Here is a 25,504-nt window from a genome sequence, read left to right as displayed (position 1 = left end):
CTCACCAAGAAACGAGAACAAATGTACCCTCTTTCCAGACCAATCAGAGAGCGAGAGGCCACCTAGTGTCCAGCTGTGGCCCAGCAGACAGCAGGTGTTCAGGCCCAGAAACTATTTCACTCTCTAAGGGCTGGGCCTAAGTAACTGTTCTACAAAGGCTGTTACTTGTTCTTAAAACTTCTCCTGGCCGGGCGATGGTGGCGCACGCCTTTAATCCAAGCACTCGGGAGGCAGAGGTAGGCGGATCTCTGTGAGTTGGAGACCAGCCTGGTCTACAGACCTAGTTCCAGGACAGGCTCCAAAGCCACAGAGAAACCCTGTCTCGAAAAAAAAAAAAAAAAACAAAAAACTTCTCCTGGCCGGGCGGTGGTGGCGCACGCCTTTAATCCCAGCACTCGGGAGGCAGAGGCAGGCGGATCTCTGGGAGTTCCAGGCCAGCCTGGTCTACAAGAGCTAGATCCGGGACAGGCACCAAAGCTACAGAGAAACCCTGTCTCGAAAAACCAAAAAAAAAAAACAAAAAAAAAAAAAACAAAAAAAACAAACTTCTCCTGTACGCCAGGTGTAGTGGGGGGCGCCGTTAACCCCAGAGCCCTGGAGGCAGAGGCAGGAGGATCTGAGTCCTGAGTCCAAGGCCAGCCTGATCCACATAGGGAGTACACAGTGAGACCCCTCTGTCAACAAACAAAAGACTTTCTGTGTAAGTGTAATCCTCCTTAAGCTTGGAAGAGCTGGGGTTCAGAGTAAGGCTTTGGTCAAGATCAAGCTGATGAATATGTGGGACACTAGGCCTGGAGTCTGTCCACATACAGGAGTGTCTGAAAAGCAGACAGGCTGGTGAGGAGGGCAACCCTCGGTACTTGATCCCCACTTTAGGCTAACCCCATATCCTTCACCCTTCCTACCTTAGTTACCTCTAGCAACCTCACCTAGTCCCACATAAAAGAAACTGCCAACCAAAATCAAAAATAGTGTTATTAATTTGGTGTCTCTGAAGCACAGAGAAAAAGAAAAATGACAAAAAGAAGGAACGAAACCACCCTTGCCACACGTCAGGTCCCAGGTCCACCCTTGCCAAATGTCAGGTTCCAGGTCCGGGCTAAAGAGACCAGCCTTGGAGGCAGTGCAGGCCCAGGGGCAAAGTCAGTCCTGGCCATGGGCTCAAAGAGGGACCAGCCCATGGGTTTGGTTCTTAGGACCTGGCTAGGAGGCTCCTGCCTCACTTTGGGGCTTCCAGGCCATGGATCAGGAAGAGAGTCTGTTCAACTCAGTTTTGACTCCGCCTGAATTAGCCAGAGATCTGGGTGCAGACGCCAGTCCGTCTATTTCTGTGGTCCAGCAGAGTCCGAGTTACTGAGTCCTGGGATGATACCCAGTAGAGGTCAGGGCTGCTCAGTACTGATGCTCCAGCAAGGGCTGGGCAGCTGGGCTCTCTCGTTCCTCAACAGTGACAGGCCAGTCACCTGGGGCGCCAGTGGGTGTGACACTTTCAGGGGCGCTGCTGTCCAAGCAAGGAATGTCCTGGGTTGTTCTGGCAGGTGAGGCTTCAGAGCTGACATCGGGGCTGAGGCTGAGGTCTAGGGGCGCCTGTGGAAAGGAGGGCAGATGAGCAGACAAGCAGACCCGAGCCTCCTGGGATCTCATCCTTCCACAGGTCCCTTACCTGAGATTTGGGGGTGCCTCCTTTGGGGCTCCCTGAGGCTGGCTCCCCATCAGATCCTCCCAGTCCCTTCCGACCCCCCAGACTCCACTTCCCACTGGGCCCCTCAGAATTGAGGAGACCAGGGCCAGGAGGTCTTGAGGGCCGGGGACCCTCAGTGGGAGCAGGTGAAGCAGGGGGTGGTCCAGAGAGCCGAGGGGGAGGCCACTGCAGCAGAGGAGGGGGCCGCCCATCACCAGAGCCACTGAGGGAAGGCCGAGGCCCCCAGCTAGGACCTGGTGGGAGGGGCTGCTCACTGCTGCCTGGAGGAGAGAGATAAGAGCCAAGATATCAACTGGGCTACAGCCTCACGCACAGGTCCAGCCCAGCTTTGCTTGCTTACCTGCTGTGTTTTCAGGTGTGGGGTGTGCCAAGGGGGGGTTATTGCTGAGGGAGGTCAGGCCGCCACCCCCAGCACAGTCCGAGTCATCCACATTCCCACCGCTATTGCAGCCAGCGCCACAGCCCTTATGCAGTCTGGGTGGAAAAGCGGGACAAGTGTGAAAGGGAGGCCAGGGCTGAGGAGAGTCTCCTGAGCCCTAGGGAGTCACCTCACATCTGAGCCTCAGGATTCTCAGGGTTTTTTGTTGTTGCTTTTTTAGTTGAGTTCTACGTTTTTCTCTGCTCCCCTCTCTCCCTCCCTCTCCCCTCCCTTTAACCCTCTCCCAAGGTCCCCATACTCCCAATTTACTCAGGAGATCTTGTCTTTTTCTACTTCCCAGGGATCCTCATTTCTTTTTTTGTTTTTGTTTTTTTCAAGACAAGGTTTCTCTGTGGCTTTGGAGCCTGTCCTGGAACTAGCTCTGTAGACCAGGCTGGTCTCGAACTCACAGAGATCCGCCTGCCTCTGCCTCCCGAGTGCTGGGATTAAAGGCGTGCGCCACCACCGCCCGGCTCCTCATCTCTTAAGAGATTTTGCTGCCTCGTTTTTAAAGTCTTTTGCTTAGGGAAAAGGGGACCTCTCTGGGTAAAGGGACATCTCTCAGGGTCTAAGTTCGTTGACTCCAGGACTTCCTTTCTGTGGCCTTGGAGGGCCACTCATCTCTCTGTGCCCCTGCTACCCTGGGATCTCAGAGCACCAGGCCCCCAATGAGCTTCAGAGCTGGGGTGGCAGCCAGGACTCACCTCTCCCAGCTGCGCAGGAGCCATCGGGCAATGGCACCCAGACTGACAGGGCCACCCCACAGCGCTCGCAGTTGGGGGTGGCTGCCGGCCAGAGATGTGGTAAGAGGTGATACGTAGATGGGGTAGCCCAGTGGCTGGTCACAGGAAGAGTTGATCATGTTGCGGAGTGCCTGCTTGGCATTCTGGATGCTGCCACGCTCAGGGTTGCGGTTGCGCAGGAACACCAGCTCCTGCTGCTGCCCAGCCCACAGCCCACGCACACACTCTCGGTTTACCTGCGGAGGACCACACCAAAGGTCAGGGCAGTGACATCAAGGAGGGCCTGAGCAGCAAGGAGGGTTAAGACCACCTGCCCCACCTTAATGACGCGGAAGCTGAGATGGCGCCGGTTGAGCATGATGATCTTGTACTCATCAGAAGCATCGTCCATGACATGGCGCAGTGCCAGCAGGGAGGGTGTGTTGCTGAGGATGGCACTGCGCCAGGCAGGGTCGCCCTCATGTGAGATGACCAGTCGTTCCTCATTGGCTGCAATGGCGTCATACAGGGCTGCTGGTTCCTCATACTCATCAGGAGATGTGAAGTGGTCCTGGTAGAGGAGAGGACAAGTCAGAGCTGCTGGCCTGGGAAATGGCTTCACCTGTCCACTCTGCCCAGGCACACTCCTCCCTACCTGGTGAAGCTTGAGGGCCATGCGAACCCCAGGTGCCACCACTCGGTGAAGCAGGTCCATATCAGCAAAGACCCACTCATCACGCGGGGAGGTGATGCGGAAGTCCCCCTTGAACAGGGCATGCAGACCATAGAGGAAGGGCTCCAGGCTGGATGGGGAGAAAACATTAGCAACAGGGAGAGAGCCAGAAGGGACTGTTCCCCATCTTGCCAAGGAAGTCAGTCTCTCTCTCAGAGCAGTGAAGAGTGGGCAAGACCAGGACTGGTAAGAGTCTTGTCCGTGTGAGACAAGAGTGCACCAAGAGGCACAGACGACAGGAATGTGGAGCTCTTCAGAGAAGGACAGAGGACTGTGGGCACTCACCTGGCAGACATGCTGTGTGAAGCTGTCCCCAGGGCCCGGCGACCCAGCACACACAGGCCAAAGCATAGTGTGACCAATGGTGAATTCCAATCCTGGTCCACGGGCTATGGCACAAAGACCCCAGTCTGAGCACAGTTCTGTGTGGGACTGAGAACTTGGGGTTGGGGCTTGAGTCTAGACTGTCACCAGGTGTGAAGGGAGTGACCAGGAAACCCAGGTCCTTAGTCTGGGGGAGGGGCAGATCTGAGCAAATGGTAGCCTGACCTGGCTGCGCCGAGAAGCACAGTACTGGATCCACTCAAGGTGAACAGCGCAGAAGGATGGCAGCGAGAGGCCAGACAGGCGAAGGTCATAGTCTTCATCAACACTCAGTGAGAAGGTAGGGTCTGAGTCAGCGTAGCCAAGGGCTCTCACAGGCCGTAGGGCAGCTGTGATGCCCTCATGGTTCAGCCAGGTCTCCAGCTTTGGAGAACGGCTCACATAGTAGATGATGCTCTGGGAGAGGGGGACAGGTGTCAGGGGTGCAACTCTATCCCAAACCCCTGCAATGGCGAGAAAGCACTCCAGCCTGAGCTACAATGCTTCCTACGATACGGTTTCCACAGCTCAGCCCAGCTCTCTGGAGCTAAGCAAGCAAGTGACTCCTCTCCTGGGCCAAAGTCAGAGCTAGCAGTGGGCACCACTTACAGAGGCTCCCACACTTGGTAGCAGATCTGCTTGCTGTCCTCTTCCTGCCATCCCTAGAAACCAGCCCATCTGGAAGAGGATGGAGGCTCATACAGGTGAGTCTCGCCCAATGCCACCTAAAAGGGCAAACGGAGCTGGGGTGTGAAGACACTGTGTAACATCTAGGTCTCAGGACCAGAAAGGTCAGAGGCTGAGACAGTATGCTGCCTACAGCCCAGGGAACCTACATGACCTGGGTCACGGGTCCTTTTAGGCAAATTACTATGACATAAGACCTTCTCTGAAAAAGCCAGAGGCATGCACTTCGTATCAAAGTTCAGAGTATCTGGCTATTCTTAAGACACCTTGCTGGCTAGGCAAGCGGGGAGCAGTTCTGGGGAAGAAGGCACTGGTAAAGCTGGGACAGCTAGCAAGCAGCAAGGTTATGGGACTCCATGTGCTGCCCTGAGCTGAAGCTGATGGAGCTGGCCATCTGCCTGGTGAGTGAGGCAGAACCTTTCCCAAGGTTCACTGAAGCCCAGGCTGAGGAGGGTGGTACAGCTGGCCAGGGACAGGTGTGCTCAGGAAGTAGGGAGCTCAGCAGGGTAACTGTGGTAGGACATTGGGAGGCTATCTTGGGCAAAATGGCCAGAGTATATGCTAGGAAGAACTACAGCTCAAGCAGCTCCCCAGGTAGAGCACACGGGGTGTGGGTATGTCCATTAGATCCCTACACAGATGTGGCCTTGGCACAAGTCGATGAGAAGAAAATCTGGTGCAGGCCCGCTGCTGACTTACACCTCACTAAAAGGAAGGAACAGGGTTGAATGAATAAGCTTTGGTCTCCAGACTGACCTTCCTGCCTACAGAGCATTGCTAAAGTCTAGGTACCACCGTAGCCCCTGAGAGAACCCCAAAAGCATTGCTTCTGGGTCAGAGAGGAGCTGGTCTGGGCATGTGTTAATGCAGTTAATTTTTAACACTGTCATTGTGTTCTATGACATGCCTTCGGAGTGATTCTCAAGATGACACTAAAGTCCAAGACTTTTTAGTAAGAGCACCTCTGTAATTGGTGGTACTCAAAATGCTGCACAGACCATGCATGGGCCTCAGGACCATGGTGCCTTCCTGCACTTGGCTGACTGCCTATATGAGGTCTGAAAGCTGATTCACATCACACAGGTTCCATCCTCCCAAGGTCCATTAAAGAATGCAACACAGTATGCAAAAACTAAGACCTTGAGTATGAGGCTTGGCGACGGTGGCTGGAAGCAGTGGCTCTGTGCCCAGAGACTGTATTTTATTTGTTACCCACTATTAAGCGATGCCCACAGGAAGAGCAAAATGTGAGCAGAAGCACCTTAGCATGGCCAAAGCTGCACAGGAAGGGCAGGGTGTGGTCTGGCCCTTCTAGAAGGTCCAAACACTGCTATGGCCTGGGCTCCTAGCACAGCTGCCACCTGAGCCCTGCCTTGTCCTTACAAGCTTTACTCCTACGCCTTCATCATGTCTCCAAGCTGCTGCTACCCAGCTTCTCAGGTACCCAGGCTAAGGCAAACTGGCAACTTCAGGGGACAGTAAAGCTGACAAGGCCAAGCACATTTCAGTGGCCAGCCTATGCCTGACCAGGACCTGGTGCACAGCAGTCCAGGGTACATTAGGTCTGATGTGACTCATGGGAAGCAGTGGGTACCATGACTAAAGCACTCCTCTTCACAGGTGCCAGGAAGGTAGACAGGACCTTGACAACTGAGTGATCTGGACTATTTCTGGTTTGTTTCTTAGTACAAGTGGATAGTGAGCATAACCTTACAAATTCTTCCCTAGGAGTGGTTGGGAGAACAAGAAGGAACAACAGGAAGTACAGTTTCTCGGTTTTTCCAACACATGACACTGGAAGATGCCCACAGGGAGGCCTGGGGCAAAGGGACAGTCTGCCTTAAAGGACACCTCAGTGAGGAAAGCTCACCTAACCCCAGCAGGTGAGCAGTTTCAGGGCAGGTCTTAAGAGCATGTAGGGTCTGGCCTGTGACCACCAAGCCATCACTCTCTGGTGGTCTGAACGAGAATGGCCTGAAGAGGCGCACAACTGTCTGGGAAAGATTAGAAGGTGTGACCTTACTGGAGATAGGTTACAGGGGGTAGACTTTGAGGTCTCTAAAGTCCTGACCATGTGGCTAAGACATAAGCTCTCAGCTGCTGCCCACTCCCTTGTTCCTGCAATAATGACGCTTGCCCTCTGAAACTCTATGCTGGCCCTGATTAAAGCTTTCCTAAGTTGCCTTGGTCATGGTGTCTCTTCACAGCAACACAACAGTGACTAAAAGATTTCCACAGTGCCCCTCTTATGAGTGCCACAAAACTTATTGTTCCTTTTATCCTGCAAGCCTGCAAGTCCCTGCTTCTCAAGGGTTAAACTGAGCTAGGACAGAGGAGGCAATGTTCTAGGTTACTTGAAAATCCTCTAAGTCCCTGCCCAGAGCTCCTATACCTCACTGTCCCAGCACTCTCAACAGGTCTCAAGACTGACTCAGAGCCTCCAGTCCAAGGGAAGCAAACCTAGCGACTGAGAAGCCAGGTCTGAGCCTAGAACCTGGCTGTCACATTCTAATGCCAAAGCCCCAATCAAGCATTTCACCTCTGCAAACCATTTATGTCTATGCATGCATGTGGAGAATCTGTGTCTATGTGTGCACGTGGAGACCAGAAACTGGCATCAATTGTCTTCCTCAATTGCTCCTACCTTATTTTTGAGTCAGGGTCTCTCACTGAACCTGGAGCTTACTAAACTAATTGGCCAGCAAGCCCCAGAGATCCTTCCATATCCACCTCCTTAGTGCTGGGATTACAGGTCATGTCATTACGTCCAGTTTTCACAGGATTTGAAATAAGGTCTTCATACTTGCATGGCAAACATCTAACTGGCTGTGTTTTTTCTTTGTTTTTGGAGAGCCTTTCATATAGTCCAGGCTGGCCTTGAATTCATAGTCTTCTAGCCGCCCTACCAAATGCTTGAATTACAGCAGAAGCCAATTTCTATGAAGGGATGCAGGAGGCTTCTCCAGGTTTGTGTAGAGTCTACGCAGCTCAGGTGGTGCCTAGCACAGAGCCCACCTTTAATACGCAGCATTGCTCGGCTCCTATGCATACCCCATGGCCACTGTCAGCAAGTACCATCATTGTTAACCTGGGTAAGGATGCTGGTTTTATTTTATTTTGGTTTTGGTACTATGAGTTGAATCTAGGGTCTCAGGCATGCTAGGCATGTATTCTACCACACTCCTAGCCCTGAGCTGGTGATACTGAAGACATACCCTAGCCAACTGCTACAGCTAGATCCACCAGCCTGGGAGGGGATCCAGACTGTGCTGCCCTCCATACTCAGGGCCTAAAGCAAGCCTTCTGGAAGGCGCACTGGGGAGCTCTTGCTCTGGACACTTGTTCACAAGGCCTCTGTGACCTGCTGTCTGATGGCAGCACTGTGAAGAATCTTAAACTGAGTCCTCTGTTTCTCTTGACCAAAACAGGCTCCCACCACACCAGATGACAGACAGCACTCAGCACACTCACAGCAGGTGAACATTCACTGTGGTCACCACCCAGCCTGCACCCACCCACCATACCTTGACATAGTAGGTGATGAGGATCTTGCGGAGATCGAACACCTGCAGCATGGAGGCCGCGTTGTTGTCACTGATACTATAGCCTTCCAGCACGTACTTGCTGGCTGTCACCTCCCAGGCCAGCCAGCGCTGTCCAAAGGCAGCATTGAAGGACAGGACCCGGGGCAGGTGGCCAGGCTCACAGCAGCAGCAGCCCTCATCCTCCTCCACACCTTCGGTGATGGCCTCCACCTCGCGCTGCTGGCAGTACGTGCCTGCAGACAGGACCACCAAGTCAGAGCCACGAGGATAATCCCCACTTGCCCAACGTGGCACTAGACCCACTGCTGCTGTCCCTCAGCTTCTACCCTAAGACACTGAGTAAAGGTTACTAACTGAGCCGATTAACCAAGACCCTTTCTCCTCATAATTTCAACTGTCGAGAGAAATGAGTTCAGTTGCTCCATTTCATGAGGCAAAGAACAAAATTTGTAATGTGACTTTCTCAAGGTCATGGTGCTCACATGCTGTGCTTGGAGTCTCTCTCATTGCCCTGAAGGGACCTGTCTCAAGTTGGCACAAAACACGTATGAGCTCCTGAGAGCAAGGAACCAGCTACCCACAATGCTGGCATGGTGCTTGTCAGGGACTCAGTTAAGACCCAGAGCAGGCCTAAAGCCGGCGTAGGGCTGAGGGCCTCAGCTTTCAGCAGTAATCCTTGGACTCCCTATGAGGTCAAAGGTGGTATGTGCAGGTGGTGGGGTGTCACTGGAAAGCAAGTGGCCAGGCTAGAAAAGCCAGGCTTAGGAAGAAAGGGAACCTTGCCTGAGATCACCCAGCAGCCTGAGAGCTTGCAATGGGTCCCAGCCCAGGCCCTGCTTACTCTGCTCCTCACCCACCAGCTCAGCTGTACGGCTCACCCCTGAACTCAAGGCCACGCAGCTGGAAGGTGACGAGGCCATTTCCAACCTCGATAAGGTGCACCAGCGCGTTGAGGTAGTCGGAGGCCAGGACAAAGCAGTCACCAGGGCCATAGTTGCCCCAGCGGCCCAGCACCAGGTCCCCACATAGGGTATGCTGCAGCGAGCGTGTCAAGTGCTCATAGAAGATGGAGTTGAGGTTGTTGTCATCAGCGCCTGGGACCCGAAACAAGCATAAATGGGCAAAGGTATCAAGTTAAAGAGGGCACCCTCCAAGGGACACCCTGCCAGTAAGCTACTGACCTGGGTTCCGATCCAGCTGTGTCACTAGGCGGGTGTTTGAATGGTCCACACGTTTAGTGCTGTTCAGAGAACAACAATGTATCAGGCAGGGCCAGGCAGCCCATCAGCTTGTCCTCTGCCCAGGGTCCCACCCTGGTCCTCTCTGAACCCACACACTGAGCTATGAGCAGATGCCACCTGTTACAGATCACTGCCATTGTCAGGTAAGGAGGTTAAGTCTCAAACAAATAAAGGGACTCACAAAGGACCTGGAGGGGAGTGGGTTCTAAGGCAGAGAGCCTCCACTGAGGCTTTGGCCTGGTATGTGTTTAGCCTTTACCAGACTCACCTCACGTGTCCCCACTGAGGTCCAGCACTCACACCCTTGCTGTGGGTTTCAGAGTCCCTTTCTGGGTGGTGCCTGGCCAGGACTCCAAGGCCTCACCTCCTTGTTAGCCACAAATCCTATCTCCCATGAGACTTACTTGTAGTCCCTCTCCCAGAACTTGAGGGGCCTCGCGTAGGACATGATGAAGACAGCACTGCCCAGCAGGGGGTTGAGTGGTGTAGAGAAGAGCCCTGAAAGCAGGGCCTGGAGGAACAGCATGGCCGAGTCTGGGCACAAGTCAAGGAGGTGACAGGCACCTTCTGCCTCCCTTTCCTCCCTCTGCAACCCAAGGCTGCTTCTCTCCACATACATCCCACCCACAAAGAAATAGCAAGAAGCTGGATACGTGGTACAGCGAACGGCTGGGCAAAGGCATGAAAGGCTGAGCCCCAGGTGATCTGCCAGGGTGCAATGTAGGTCAGCACAAAACGCAGCTTGTACAGCAGGTCCCACAGCTGTAGGTCATCAAGACAGAGGTGATAAAACACACAAAGTCACACAAAGTGGCAATATCTGCCAAGCCTCCAGACACCAGCCCAATGGGATGAACTTCAAGATAGTCCCAGCCCTTTCTTTCTGGACTTGGTTTGGAACACCTGAAGCCATGGGAATTTTTAACTGGTTCTAAAGAACATGCACTAGTTAATTCCCACAATGGCAGTGTGAGCGTCGTATTCCTTTCCCTGGTTCACAGATGGGGACGATCCAGTTCAGATAAAGGGAGAGAAGGTAAACGACTTTCTCAGGTCATGTCACTCAGTCACTAATGAGAATTTCAGGAGAAATTTCAAGAGAGCTGACCCTAGACCCTACCCTCACAGGGGTCTGAATCAAGCCTGGTGGTCCAGGTTTCTAATAATTCCACATATTTAAAAGGATCACAAGTTTGAAGGCAGCCTGGGCTATAGAGTGAGTTCAGGTAAGCCTATGTAACTCAGTAAGATTCTATCTCAAGAAGTCAAGAGGGCTGATGGAACAGCTCAGTAGTAGAACGCCTACCTAGCACAATCAAAGCTCTGAATTCAAATTTAAGCAAATAAATAAAAGCAGGAGGAGACCTAGTACGGAAGCTTGCCAGCAAACAAAAATCAAATATGAGAAAACTATCAGGAGCCAATTGTGAGTCCCAGTACCATGGTAGATGGTTGGCACTCGGGATGATGTGCAGAGTGATCCTTTGATCAATGTGACCCCCAAGCCTGAGTAGGGAACACATGGCCCAAGAGAATAACTATACACCCAGTCCCTAGAATATATACTCTCAGCTCTGAACTGGGCTCTGGTGGGGGCTGGTAGAGGGCAGACCTCAGAGGCTTTACAACATCCTGGTGACAAGGTCAGGTCTTGACATGCTGATCCTGAGGAAGCTTGCTGTAAACTCAACACTAGCCACCAATTCTCATGAGGGCCTAATGCAAGTTCCCCTCAAACCTCAACCTGCTTTCTGTAGGGAGAGGTGGAGGAATCCCTTCCTCAGGCCACTGCAAAGGCACACAACTGAAGTAATGCGTGACAGCAGACCAGGGCACACTCCCTCTCTCAACAGCTCTGCTCTGTATGTGTCAACCTGGAGTCCGAGTCAAAGCCATCAGCTTACCTTGCTGCAGAGCAGGGACATGAGGAAGTAGTCGAGCAGAAAGCCCTGCGAGAGCCGAGGGTAGTCAAAGTGGAAGAGCAGGACGGTGAAGGCCAAGGTCAGGTACTGCTGGGGTGGGCAACAGAAGGCTGAGCGGAGCAGCTTCAGCCCAGCCACAGTCATCAGCAATGCCCGGCAGCTGTGGGTGGGGCAGGCATTCAGACATGGCAGGGCCTTAGGGAGGAGTGGGCACAGACACATGTCTCTCACCAGTAGGTCTGAATACAACCCTAGGCACCTGCTGTTGACTAGAACAGCACCCCCCTTTTCTGTGCCAATGATTCTTAGGTTCAGTATCTTGGAATGATACGATAGGAGACACATTTGCTCCAAATGATAGCTCATTATCACCTAGGATCCTGCCAGGCGGTGGTGGTGCACATCTTTAATCCCAACACTCGGGAGGCAGAGGCAGGGGGATCTCTGTGAGTTCAAGGCTAGCCTGGTCTACAGAGCTAGTTCCAGGACAAGTTCCAAAGCTACAGAGAAACCCTGTCTCGAAAAACAAAAAAACAAGAGAGCTGGGATCCTACTTTGCCTTGCTTAGTTGTTACCCATTCCTCAGTGGGAATCGATGAAGAAGGAGACAGAGAATGAGAGAGGGGAGTGAGTGGTCCTCACTAGAGGCAGAATTTGTCTGGATGGCTGACAACCGTGTGAGCATCCACTGTGAGCGCGTTGAGAACCACAGCAGGGTAGATGAGGTACTTCTCAACACACTGCAGGCCAGCATAGAGCTTCTCAAACCACATCACCTGGGCAGCACCTGCAACAGGAAGGCAGGGATGTCTGCTAGCACTTGGTCCTCCACATGGCCCATACTCTGGAGCCCAGAGGATGATCCACCACAGGGCCATAAGCACCCCGAAAGGTAGGCAGACCAGCTGTGCTGTCCTGGGCTCCTAGAGAGTCTGCCTAGTGGGGATTGGAATACTGTTGACAGCCCTGAATGAGGATGAAGAGCCCAGCAGGGCAGGGCAGGACACGCCACTTAGCATGTCACAGGCTGGGGGCTGGGGGGATTTGCTGTTTTTGCAGTCTGTGAAAACAAACCAGACAAAAACAACAACAACAACTAACTAACAAACAAACAAATACCTCTTAGAGACCCACCAGAGATATGCAAAGGTTATATAGAATAGGCTGAGGGCTGAGGGGGTCATGATAACCCCAAGCTGCATGACCTTCTGAGGGGCAAGCTTTCTTGGTTTAAGCTAATGAGAGGAAGACAAATGGGGATGTTGTTCCAGTAGCAAAATTTCCCATTGTTTGAGATAAAACGAGCGCTACATATAAATAACATTATATGAACTGAGCAGGCTGTATGTGTAACAATTAAAGAAAATAGACCATGAAGCCGGGCAGTGGTGGCACACGCCTTTATTCCCAGCACTCGGGAGGCAGAGGCAGGTGGATCTCTGTGAGTTTGAGGCCAGCCTGCTCTACAAGAGCTAGTTCCAGGACAGGCTCCAAAGCTACGGAGAAACCCTGTCTTGAAAAACCAAAAAAAAAAAAAAAAAGACCATGAATTAGCAGGAAGAAGGGCACAAGGGAGGAAGTTGAAAAGAGGAGGGGTAACCTGATGAGTTCAAGTCCCAGGAGCACACGGTAAGAGGGAACCAACCCTGAAGACTGTTTGCTGACCGCCACATGTGCACAGTGTGTTCATACATACACAAAATCCTGTTCATAAAGCAAGAAGTAGTGTGACCTTTGTATAGCCAATCAAGAGTCTTTTTTTTTTTTTTTCGAGACAGGGTTTCTCCGTGGTTTTGGAGCCTGTCCTGGAACTAGCTCTCTAGACCAGGTTGGTCTCGAACTCACAGAGATCCGCCTGCCTCTGCCTCCCGAGTGCTGGGATTAAAGGCGTGCGCCACCACCGCCCGGCTCAAGAGTCTTTTTAAAAAATGTATATGTATGGATATTTTGCCTACATGAATGTCTGTGCACCATGTGTGTGCAGTGCCTTTGGAAGCCAGGAGGTCATCAGACCTCCTGGAAGTGGAGTAACAACAGATTGTGAGCCAACACCTGGGTGCTGGCAATTGAACCCAGGTCCTTGGAAAGAGCAGCCAGTGCTCTAACTGCTGAACCACCTCTCCAGCCCCACCAACCAAGATGTTTAAGTAGAGGCTAGAGGAGCTTTTTGTTCTGAGACGGGGACTTACTATGGACCCTAGCTGGCCTGGAGCTGTCTCTGTAGATCAGGCTGGCCTCAAACTCACAGAGATCCACCTGCCTCTGCCTCCCGAGTGCTGGGATTGAAGTTGTGGGTCATATAAAACATTTTAAAATACAGCCTGAAAGACTTTTGAAAAAATACTGCCAGCAACAAGTACTAGATGGCTCTGAGCCACAGGTGGCAAGTCAGGCTATGAAAACCCTTTTTAAAAGCTGGGATTCCTTTTCCATTAGAATGGAAGCAGAAAGGCAGGACAAAGGCAGTGTACAGGCTAAGAGTATAGAAGAGGCAGGCGGTGGTGGCGCACGCCTTTAATCCCAGCACTCAGGAGACAGAGGCAGGCAGATCTCTGTGAGTTCGAGGCCAGCCTGGTCTACAAGAGTGAGTTCCAGGACTGGCTCCATAGTTACAGAGAAACCCTGTCTAGAAAAAACAAAAAAAGTATAGAAGAAACTGTACCAGACAGTGAAAGGCACAGATAGACACAGAGAGTCAGAAAGCAGTATGGGTACTAGGTGCCCTCTGCTGACACCCTCAGCCAAGAGGACCATACTTCTCATTAGGACGTCTCCAACCTGACTCTGCCCAGCCCAGGCAATGGGGATGAAGAGGGCAGGAGGCACTCACCTCGCACTTCGTACTGGCTGTATTCCAGTGGCTTCAGCACAGGCTGGGAGAGGCAGAACCAGGGCAGCTGTTTGCGGAGCTGTGGCAGCAGGTAGTGTGTGAAGAAGCCCACAGCTCCTGCCAGTGCATACAACACGAAGCCCAGCACTGACTGTAGGAGAGAGGCCAGAGGCTCAATTCAGTCTGAGGTGGGCTCCAGAGGGCCCTTAGGTCCAGCAGACTCTTATCAGAACCTAGAGGGGGATGACTTTTACCACACAAACCTTCAGGGCAATGAAGACGGTGCTGGCACTGATGGCAAAGGTGAGCACAGCGATCACCACACACATCACCAGGTCGGAGTGCAGGACCTCACGCTGCAGAGCCAGGAAAAACAGCTTGACTGCCTGCCCTATAGGCACGCCCTTCCCAGGGCCAGAGCAGCCAGAATCCCACATCCCTCACCACAGACTGGCGCATCTTCTCTGGCAGTGGGTCTGGGGGCTCCACCCGGGCTGTCTCAAGGCTCCGCTCCTCTAGCTCAGGGAAGAGCTTACTCCGGACTAGAGACCTGGAGGGAAGACGAGTCAGAGACCAAGGCAGGCGTAGTCCCTTCCTTACACAGATTCTGTCAGTCCCGGGCACATGCACTGACCGCCTAAGTTCCAGGCATGCACATACACACACTCAGAGGACACATGTATGCACATAAATAGGCACATGCAGCACCCACCAGAGCACAGTGGGGTCACTGCTCTGCCGGCTCAGATGGTAGGACAGTGCCACCAGGAGGCCACAGAAGACTGAAAAGAGGACAGGGACGTGCTGCTCCGGCCAAGGTGTCTAAAGGAGAGAACCCATGCTGGTCAGGGGTGGTGAAGGTAAGTGTGGGAGAGACAGTGGGTGTCCCACGTGAGAAGCCACTACTGAACCCAATTCACAGCCCTGTCCCAACAACCCCATAGGGCTCAGCAAGCCCAGATCATATAGGCCACCACTACCTTAATGGCCCCGAGGCAGAAGCCATAAAGCAGGGCAGCAGCCAGCAGGCTTCGGGTGAGGCTGAAGACCGCAGTGAGCGGGCTGGTAGCAGCTGTGAGCAGGGAGAAGTAGGTAAAAACCCAGCTCTGCACTACGGGCATCTTCAACTCAACCATGTCCCACTGATCCTCAACTGCCACAAGAAGATCTCCCTCCCCAAAGCACCCCTCAGAGTTTCTAGTGTTCTGGGCTGAAACCACTTGCCCGGGGAAAGGAGAGGAAAGAGGAGAGGGGAAAAAAAAGAAAGAGAGGAATGGAGGACAGGGCCCTTGAAGCCAGAATAGAGAACGCAGGGGAGGCTCTGTAAGAGCTAGAGCTGTAGGCCCAATCTATGGACCCTCCTGGCCTCACACTGTCCCCTGCCACCTAAGCCACCCGTGAGCACAATACCTGTGCCTCCAAAGCCATGCATATCTATCTGCTCCAGGAGGTACATGAGGCAGGTGTTGACCTGGGGCAGGAGGCCCAGGAGGAAGACGAACGGGAAGCACAAGGTGAACACTATTCAGAGGGTGAGTGAAGTCTAGTCAGTCTGCCAGCCTCCCCGGGCCCACCCTCCAGACTCATTCCCTTGGGCCAACCCCGCCCTGCCCCGCCTCACCAGTGGCCACGTCTCGGGCACAGAAGAAGAAGGAGGCAGAGAAGAGCGTGAGGCCATAGAGGGAGACTGGTGGGAAGGGCTGAGCTGTGCCCAGGGCATCCAACAGCCAGATGAGGAGACAGCAGATGCAGAAGTAGACAGGCCGGCTGTATGCAATCACCCAGTTGTGGCCCTAGGGAATGGGCCAGTGAGGAACTGGGCATCCCCGCTGACCACCCTGCTGGTATGTGCACACAGTCAACACACCCCAGACTTGGCTACATCCAAGCTAGAAAACTGGGGAAGCTGGGAGCAAAGCGGTGATCAGGGAACTCTGCCCCTCTCCCGCCATGGCCTTGCATCTGGTCTCAGACCCTCCGAGGGCCTCCTGGCCAGAGCACTGCCCCACAGGTACTCACATGCATGGGAGATGCTGCGTCAGGCTGCACACTCTGGAAGAGACACGGTTATGTTGGCAACAAGAACTGGTGCCCACTGAAGAACGAAAGCACTAAGACTGACCAGCTCTACCACTGGGCAGTAGTAAGTGGCCAAGGCAAGACCCTGTACTGTGCTAAGTCTTAGTGTCTGTACTTGTCAGACGGGTAGCTGGCTACTGGGACCTTAACCAGATTATCTATACCTCCCCTCAGACCTGGAAAAGGGTTGGCCCAGGAAAGCTGCGGATTCAGGGAGCCAGGCCTGACCTTGAGCAGGGAGTACTGACAGGAGGCGATGACCAGGCAGAACTGGAAGACCCAGATGTCAGTGAAGAAGCCCTTGAGCAGCAACAGGTATCCCAGGAAGGCCACCAGGCTGCTCAGTCCAACGCCAAAAATGTTCTCCATGATTCCCCTTGTCCTACAAAGACATGTGAGTCAGGGCACAGATTCCCACCCCAGTTTCTAAGAAGTAGGAGAGACAGGACTCTGTCCTAAAGATCCACCTCTGGGCATCTGAAAAGCCAAACTTCTGACCTCACAGGGAAGAGATCAGGTTGCATTTGCTCTGAAAACCATCTTGCTGGGTCACTGGCTATGTCCATTTCCTGCTCATGCTGACATGAGCTACAGTGTGTGCACAGCACGATGCCATGATGTGGACATGGGCAGCACCCTACCTGTCCCCAATGACAGGAGGGGAACAAGGGTGACAGACAGGAAGCCAGGCTGTGGGATCTAGGCCCAACTCCTTGATGGCAAACAAAAGTCATCTGACTTCTTTATCTGACTTTCTGGCCTTTGTTTCTCCTCTAAAAACAGGAAACTTTTTTTAAAAAAATAATTTTAAAAGTTTATTTATTTATACTATATATGAGCGTCCTGCAATGTAAACCTGCAGGCCAGAAGAGAGCATCAAATCCTATTACAGATGTTTATGAGCCACCAGGTGGTTGCTGGGAATTGAACTCAGGACCTCTGGAAGAACAGCCAGTACTCTAAACCACAAAGCCATCTCTCCAACCCCCAGGAAAGGTTTTGAGATAACCAAGTTTATGAACCTATTTAGGTTACAGCACTCAGGCAAACAGAACAGAAGGAAGGAAAAACTGATCCTGGAAAGCGAACTCAGTAAGGAACCATTCGTGTTGAGAAAGGCTTGAAGAGAAGGGTAACCCTGTATGGACCCAACCCCTTTGCACTCCAGAGGAGCCCAAAGAAAGCCATTGCAGCCAGGCAGTGATTCAGGGCTCTGGTTCTACAAGTTTCAAAGCTGAGGCAGAAGGATCACTGGAGGTCTAGACCAGCCTGGATTACAGAGAGAATTTTGGGCCAGTCTAGGTTACAAACAAGACCTTGTCTCAAAAACAAATCAAGCCAGGTACAGTACAGCACACCTGTAACCTCAGCACAGGAGAGGTGGAAACAAGATGACCATAAGTTCAAGGCTAGCCTCAGCTACATAGCAAATTTGAACTTAGCCTGGTTTATGAGACCCTTTCTCAAAAACCAAAAACAACAACAACAAAAATCCAATGCAGCCTCCAGCAACTGAGCCATTCAGGACCTCTGACAGCATGACCATCTCCATAGGTCAGAGTTTGGAAGACCAGAGTCCCAGAGCTTTCTGGGGAGTAGTAAATAATAATTGCAGGTACTCACCGGTCCAACAGAGCCAGCAGGGCCAGACGCTCATAGCGCACAGAGGTCCAACGGCCAGGAAGAAACCAGTACTTATAGCTGTGCTGGGCCCGGGGCGGCGCCTCCTCCATCAGTGTCTGCTCCTGGGATTCGTGCAGGGAGTCCTGGTCCAGCAGGTCAAACTGCAGTCCCCACAGCCGCGGCCATCAGCCCCGCCACCCCCATGATCTATCATCATCCCTCTCCCAACACACTGGTAAGATGACTGAGCATGTACTTCAACACACCAAGGTCACACTGTCTAGTGTCAGAAGGGCTTGCTCCTAGTTCTAGGTTCCTAGGTTCCTAGGACACAGCTGATGCCAGGTGCCAGAGTCACCAAGTCTTATTATGTCCATGTTCCCCACTCAGGCAAAATCTCTACTTTGACCCTCAGGACCTAGCATACGCAATATCTCCTTCAACATGGGGCCACCACTGTTACTGTCACAACCGCATTCAGGAGCATACAACACCTGGTTCTGAAGACAAGCTAGAGCTGAGTGTCCCAGAGAAAAGCACTTAGCTTCTTTAGGCTGGGTTCATTCAACAAGTGTTTATGGCTTGTTGAGATGGTTCAGAGGGTAGCTGCCACACAAGCCTGATAGCCTGGAGTTCAATCCCTGAACCCCATGTAGATAGAGAAAACTGACTCTCCCACACATACACTGTAATATACCTGTATGTGTGTACATGCATACAAACACACACACCCAGAGAGAGACAGAGAGACGGACAGAGAGAGAGGGGCATGCACATGCAACATCTGCAGGACACAACAGAGAGCCCAAAGCTACACAGCTCTGTCCCATAAATGACAGCTACACAGACAGCAAGGATGATGCTGTAGACTCTACAGAAATGGTTACATAAAATAACTGAGTCAAGAAAAGGTAGCCTAGTCTGGCAGCAATGACCTATAATCCTAGGTACTTGGGAAGCTGTGGCAGGAGAATTCCAAATTCAAGGCCTACCTGTGCTACAAAGTGAGGTTAATAATAAAAAAATAAGAGGATGCTGGGAGAATAGCCTGGTGATAGATGTTTGCCCAGCATTCAATCCCCATTGTCTCACACATAAACACACACACAAACTAGCGCATGGTGGACTCTGGCAGTAGTCAAGGTCCATCTGTGATTTTAGGTGTTAGATATTTTGAGTTAATCCTTTTAGGACTATTCACTGAACTCTGAGAACATATTTGGGTGATGTTGTGAGGATCCCACTATGTTGTCAGGGCTCGTGTAGAAGCCTCTGGAGAAGCTGAGACAATAGGTGAGGTCATGTTTTATGCATTCTTATTTCTGTTACTACCGGAATAATTGTGTAAGTGATAATCTATTAGAAGTAAAAAAAGGACACTATCAATAACCATGCCGTGATAAAGCACATTAACAGGTGACTTCAGGCAATCACACCTGTAAACTGCCAGGCACAGGACAAACTGAACTGCCATTTCTACAAGTATCTTTGTAAACATCCATTATCCTCCTAGCTGCTCCTGCTCCGGGACCAGAGAGGTACACACCAGACACATTCAGAGAGTAAACAGAGGACTTCAGGAGCCATTCAGCTCCAAGCCTGTGTAACCTCTGCCAGCCATTAAAGATGGGGACACAAGCTCTTCCTGAGGGTGATCTATCCCTCCTGGGGTGCCTAGGCAATCTACCCAGGCCACCCTTAGTCTTCTGCTTACATGCATCTTGTCCATTCCCTCCACACCTCTCAAAGCTGCTGCTCACCTCTGGGATCTCCAGGGGCACCCTGCGCACCTGCATACCCTGAAGAACCACCGGCCTGGGTTGCAGCAGGTTCAGGCCTCCTGTGGCTTCAGGCACATCAGCTGAGTGGAAGCTGGAGGAATGTGAGTGGCGGTCCCTGTGGGTACAGCAGCAATGAGGCTCAAGGCTATGGACAAACCCTGGGACTTGGTGAGATGAAAACCAAGTCCAGGCAGAGGGGCTGTTTGCCCCATGACTGGAATGTCCACAGGTCAAGAACACTGGGGTCACAAGGGAGAGAGCAGAAGCATCTCTTTTGCAGGCCCTGTCCTACATATGAAAGCTGTGATTCCTCTGCCCTCCTCCCCGGGAAGCCAGTAGTATGCTTCCTAGACTTGGAAGCCTGGCATCATGCCCCAGAGTCCTTATCACCTTCCCCTCCTAGCCTGTGCTGTCCCATCACAGCCAAGAACACCGGGTTCAGGTGCTCCCCAGAAATGCAGCCTACCAGGCCCACGGAAGGCCAGCCTGGACACTCACCAGGCTCCATTGGCTGCCTGATCCCCTGGCTGCCCCACAGGGTTCTCATAGCCACCTCCAGCTAGGCCAAAGGTATATGACCGCCGCACACCTGAGACAGAAGAACAACAACACTGTCGAGGACTGATCTAACTGGGCATCAGGGACAACAAACAAGGAGGAGCCCTGTGATATGTCCCCTGCCATGACAGCCCAGCCCTGGGGACCAAGTGTTAGACAGGAAGGGGCCTAAAGATCAAAAGCCTGGGCCCTGTGGTCAGCCTGCCTTGGATACGGCTCTGTTCTACCACTAGCTCAGTCTGTAGCTTCAGGTGTGCCTTGGTTTCCTCATCAGCAGAGCAGGGATGATGACACCCACACCTCAGAGATGCTGCAAGGATGACATCAGGCAGCACAGGTAAAGCACTTGCCACAGAGCCAGGTGAGACATCATCGGCCAACAGTGCTGTTGGCGAGGGGCAGCCACAGACGCCGTGGGAGGCACAGAGGACATACGAGGCTGTCTGGGGAAGGGCTCACCGCTCTCGTCGTAGAAGTAGTGCACAGCACCCTCAGAGGTGTCATCAAAATTGCTGGCTTCGTGGACATTAGGGCCAGCTCGGGTGAGCAGCAGAGAAGAAGCGAAGTGCAGAGCAGAAGGCAGAGTCAGTGCCCGGGAGTGGGAAGCAGCCCGGCCCCGCTGAGCCTCCTGCAGGCTGCTGGACAGCAGAAGCCCTAAGTTAGCACCAGGAGGAGTCAGATGGCCCCTCTGCCCTGCAGCCAGGGGGCAGATGCTCACCTGGGTGGAGAGCCCATGACAGAGGCTGGAGGGGTAGGGTTACTGCCTGCATTGTGTCGTCTCCGGATAGCCTGAGCCCGCCTCACGTTGCTTGTGCATTCCCGCTGACCTGTGTCCTCAGGTGCTGCCCAGAAAGAAGCCCCCAACATTAAGTGACAGGTGCTCCAGCACTGAGCTAAAGGTTAGCCCTAGTACACTTGGTCTCAGGAACCCTGTCAGGGCATCTTAGTCAGCCACGCCTCAGTTTTCTCATCTGGAAATAAGGATGACAATGATCTTCCCTGTCCCACTGGTGGGCAGACGGATGAGTGTGGAAGATGATGTCCTTAGGAAACAGACGCTCAGATGCTCACCACTGGAGCCAGGCAATTGGGCTCTGCTGACCCAAGAGGTGTGGCCCACCATTCTTATTCTTAACCACTAAATCCACATCCATCTGCCTCCCGACATGGAGGCTAAGCTGATACTGCCTAGGTATGCTATAGCCTGCCCTTTACCCAAACTCAACCCTCCCAGGTCTCCTCCCTCACCCTCACCCCTGGGGCCATCACTCACCTCCCCCCACAGCACCTTCCTCCTGCAGCTCCCCCCGCCAGCCAGGCTGGTTGGCAGCAGGTCCCCTGCGGGCTTCAGCAGGCAGCACAGCAGGCTCACCAGCAGCCAGCTCCACTCCTGGCTGGGCCTCCAGCTCAGCCTTGGAGCCAGCCAGGGGAGCCCTTAAGACATCAGTCCCTGCCCCATCCATGCTTAGCACACGTGCGTGAGTTTTGGCACTGGCAGTACTGGGAGTCCGCTGGGTCCCATATGGTCTCTTAGGGGGCACAGCAGTTCCCTCTTCAGCCCCAGGAGGAGCCCGCCGCTTCCGAGGACCCCCTGCTGCACCCCGGGAGCTCTCAGGGGAGTAGCAAGAAGTAGATGATGAGCTGTCAGTACTGTAGCGGCGCTGAGACCGGAGACTGGATGCTGGACTCAGCTCACTACCTTCGCTGGTGTCTTCATCTTCAAAAAACCCTGAGCCCTCCAGCAATGGCCGTCTCGGGGCACGGCCAGGTGGGGAGTGTCCTCGCATGGGGGGGCGCCGTTTGTTAGGTCGAAGTAGGGCCAAGTCCTTAGGCCGCACAACCAGGAGCGGCTCAGCTTGGCCTGGTGGTGTCCCTGCTCCAATGACTGTGTCAAAGGAACGAAGTGTATCATCTGAGGGGACCCCAGCATCTGGGGAGGCAGGCAGCTCAGCCTCTGAGGGAGGGTCTGTGTCGCTGCCCTCAGGGGCATGCCCACCAGGGGGACTGTCCAAGTGCGTAGAGTTAGTTTTCTCGCTCTTAAAGCTGCTCAGAGTCTCCCTGTCAGTGCCGCTGAAACAGGAATCTGAAGAGCCAGCTTTCTGGGGCGTGGGGTCACCTGAGCCCCTCCGGTCCAGGGGCTGGTAGCCTCCAGTTCCTCGACATTGCTCCCGTCGACTGCTGGTCCTCACTAGGGCCCGGTCAGGCCGCGTCAGGGTCAGGAAGCTCTTGCTTAGCTCCTGGCTGAGGCTCCCCTTCAGTAAGGGGCTCATGGGCGTGTCAGCCACACTGCTCCCACCCCAGGGAACACCATCTCCAGCCAGGGGAGAACGCTCAGAGGAGTCCGTACTGGGGAGAGAGGGGTCTGGGACAACCCCTGGGGGTGTCTGGGGAAGGTCTCCAACTGCCAGAAGAAAGGAAGATGGAATGAGAGAAGGGGGCGTGGCAAAGGCAACTAGAGGTTAAGGGAATCTCATGCCCTGTTTTTCTGAGGGGAAGACCAGGAGAGGGACACCAAGGGGATGCCATTCAGGAGTACAAAGCAGGTACAAGCGCAAGCTATCTGGTACTCCTGCCATACCCCTCCCTACCATGCCCACTCACTCAGTTTCTCCTGAGAGCTGAGCTTCAGCATCTCTCGATCGGCCGAGGTTACAATCACGTTGTTGCTGCCCTGCTCCCGGACCAGTTCCTTGATGTCTATAACCACAGCACCATAGATGTCACCAGGACCCTGGGGTCCTCTTAGGTCCTCCTGTCCCATGCCACCACGATCCAGCCCAGAACAATAGCCACCTACCTCTGAGGGGCCCAGAATCCTCCATCCGGGGCAGCAGTTCCTGGTAAGAGAGAGCATGGATGAAAAACAGAGTAAGCAGGCTTGGAACCAGACCACGACAGGGACTGGCTCCCCGGAGAGCAGGGACAGAAGCCCAAGGCTGGGCCTACGCACCGAAACCTGGTTGAAGCCAAACACAGAATGCTGGGAACTGCAGCGCACAGGGGGTGTGGAGCTCACTTTCCGGAACACTGTCATCTCCACACCAGGGTCCCTGCAACAGAGGGAAGAGTGGAGCCTAAGTTCTCACCATCCTTTACGCTCCTTCCTCCTCAAGGCCCCCTTTGACAGCTCTAAGACTGACAGCAACAAGTGTTCGGAGCCAGTATTCCCTCTGCCCTCTCTAACTTCCAAAACACAGACACAGAGAAACAGCAATCACTGGGGTAGCCGATACCCTACCCACCTGGGAAGACTGTTGTCCCCCTGGGCAGCCTCTTCTTCCTGCTCCCCCATGGTAGAATTGCGTTTTTCCACAATCTCGCCCTGGTCGAACATGGCATGCAGGCGATAGTTCACAGTCTTGATGGTAGCAAAGATGACAGCTACCACCAGGCAGTATACTCCAGCCACCATCAAGCTGGGGGGCAGGACCTGGAGGTGACAGGTAAGTTCGGTCCCTTCTCACAGAAGCCCTGCTCCCTTGAGGGGGCACCTGCAACCACTGTCATGACTAAGATTCCTCGGATCACAAAACTTCTCACCCTTACACGCAACAGTACAAAGACCCCGTAAAGAAGCAGTTTTCTGATTAACCGGAGAAACAGATTAAATGTGGCGCTCAAGGTAACCCCACGCAGGAAAGACTTGATCTTCCCCCAACACACGCCCAAACTCTCCAGTGACAGTCTTACTCTAAGACCCCAGGGCTCGAGACGTCGTGCCCGCCCTGCCCAGCTGCCCTCCCTCCCCCAGTAGTTACAGGTGGTGGCCAGCTCTCACCATGTACAGCAGGAAGGGAAAGATGAGCAAGAAGATCCAGACATAGAGATGGAAGCAGTTGGAGAAGGTGCTCTGATGCGGATCGAAAAACCAACCGCCGGTGAGCGAGGCCCACACCCCCTGGCGCAGGATCTGCAACACCTGAGACCCCATGGCCCAGCCGCTGCTGCGCACGCCCTTCTCCCGGGACCCTCATGAGGGCGGCCCCCGGCCCATGCCCCGCCTGACGCCCGAGGGTCCCGGGGTATGACCGAGAGCTCACGCCATGGCCTCCCCCAGCGGGGGAGGGGACTGGTGGGGCGAGGGCACGGGCAGGGGGCGGGGCCGGCCCGGGCAGTCAGCCGGCTCAGGCCGGGATCCAGGGGTGGGGCTGCATCAGAGGCGGGGCCTGGGCCCCCTCCAGAGGCCCAGAACTGTGGTGAGGGGCCGAGCTGGAAGGCAGACGCAAGGCACGGGCTGGGCACCCGTCGGCGGCATCCAGAGGTGGGCGTGGAGTGGGTGCTCTCGGAGTGCTGGTGATAGCTCCCTTGGCTCCGAACCCGGGAATGCCTTGGGACCCTGAGGTCCACTTCCGGGGTCGCAGGTCACTCTCTTGGGGTTCTGCGTTCGCCCCGCTTCTACCGGTGCTGGCGCAAAGGGGAGACCGGAAGAAGGAGCCGCGAACTGCCAGCCTGCATTGGCGCATGCGCCCGTTAGAACCAGTCGGGACCCGGAAAAGGAAAAACCTGGCGGCAAAAGTGCGCAAGCGCAGAGAAGGAACGCACTGAGTGGACGCAGAGGTGTTTCAGGCGTCGGCGCAGTCTGAATCCAGAGCCCAAAACTGGGAAGCGGATCGGCGCATGCGCGCACCCGAGCGGCTCGTCATTGGGTAACGGCGGTATGATTGGCGCAAAGCTTTTCTAATGCGTGACAGGAGGCGGAGCAGAGCTGGAGCTGGGACTCCGCACGGCTACTTCCAGTTTACGTTACCGGGTCACGCCCCCAACCTGTGCCGCTCCACTTAGTGCTAGACCGTAAATCGTGGTCGTCGCTGGGCTTGCGCCCCTCTACTTCCGGGTCAGAGCTCAGAGGGAGCCGAGAGGAATCCTGAACAGGCCTGAGTAGTCGAACAGGATGGCATAGTTTTTCTTAAAGTGACAGATACAAGGCAAGTGAGTTGAACCAACGAAGAGGTTGTTGAAGGCTCTTCTACTCTGAATTCAATCCCGGGCAGAGTGCTGAACAACAGCTTCAGGTTTCTGCCTGTTTGGGGAAGAACACGAAAAAGCGAATTGTCTCTCGGGTGAAAGGAAGGGAATTTTAAATGGTTCCACGAGTTTGACGTGTAGCTAATTCTGAAGGTCCAATCCTCTATGTCTATCCCTTCTAGCGCTGCAAAGCAGGGTATCTTGTTATTTCATATATGAAAAGAACGAAGCTTAAAGAGCCCTGCAACTTCATAGCCAAGGCCAGACTCAGATTTGGGGCAATCGCAAGCATGATTTTGCTAATGAGAACTCAGACCCAAGGACTGTTGTCTGAC

The 25,504-nt window shown here is 53.6% G+C and overlaps 1 protein-coding gene across 8 annotated transcripts; it reads right to left on the bottom strand.

The window, feature by feature from the left end:
• Positions 1-957: 957 nt before the first annotated feature.
• Pcnx3 (pecanex 3) lies at positions 958-24,696 on the bottom strand. Of its 8 annotated transcripts, none has more exons than XM_041661218.1 (36): positions 23,983-24,696; positions 23,447-23,634; positions 23,155-23,254; positions 23,002-23,041; positions 22,806-22,901; positions 21,478-22,605; positions 20,923-21,046; positions 20,664-20,842; positions 20,410-20,514; positions 20,145-20,235; positions 19,626-19,761; positions 17,866-18,026; positions 16,471-16,624; positions 16,183-16,215; positions 15,785-15,956; positions 15,574-15,684; positions 15,144-15,235; positions 14,876-14,985; positions 14,608-14,713; positions 14,427-14,519; positions 14,164-14,314; positions 11,976-12,120; positions 11,316-11,493; positions 10,065-10,173; positions 9,816-9,945; positions 9,352-9,410; positions 9,049-9,264; positions 8,150-8,403; positions 4,125-4,355; positions 3,861-3,964; positions 3,498-3,645; positions 3,183-3,413; positions 2,825-3,099; positions 2,043-2,176; positions 1,664-1,962; positions 958-1,587 (listed from the first exon to the last, which is right to left on the bottom strand). In XM_041661218.1, the coding sequence occupies exons 1-36, from the start codon at positions 24,133-24,135 to the stop codon at positions 1,393-1,395; spliced, it is 6,231 nt and encodes a 2,076-aa protein (XP_041517152.1). In that variant the 5' UTR covers positions 24,136-24,696; the 3' UTR covers positions 958-1,392. The 8 variants fall into 8 exon arrangements, with proteins under 8 accessions (XP_041517152.1, XP_041517154.1, XP_041517156.1 ...); XM_041661220.1 differs by having other exon boundaries at positions 17,866-18,008; XM_041661222.1 differs by having other exon boundaries at positions 17,866-17,987.
• Between the last annotated feature and the right edge of the window lie 808 nt (positions 24,697-25,504).

This window comes from Microtus oregoni, unplaced genomic scaffold (assembly GCF_018167655.1).
Source record: "Microtus oregoni isolate MIOR12 unplaced genomic scaffold, Mior012 000012F_ref0000307, whole genome shotgun sequence".
NCBI classification, from domain to species: domain Eukaryota; kingdom Metazoa; phylum Chordata; class Mammalia; order Rodentia; family Cricetidae; genus Microtus; species Microtus oregoni.
Note: the sequence above shows the minus strand (reverse complement) of the source record. Positions and strands in the feature narration are given on the sequence as shown.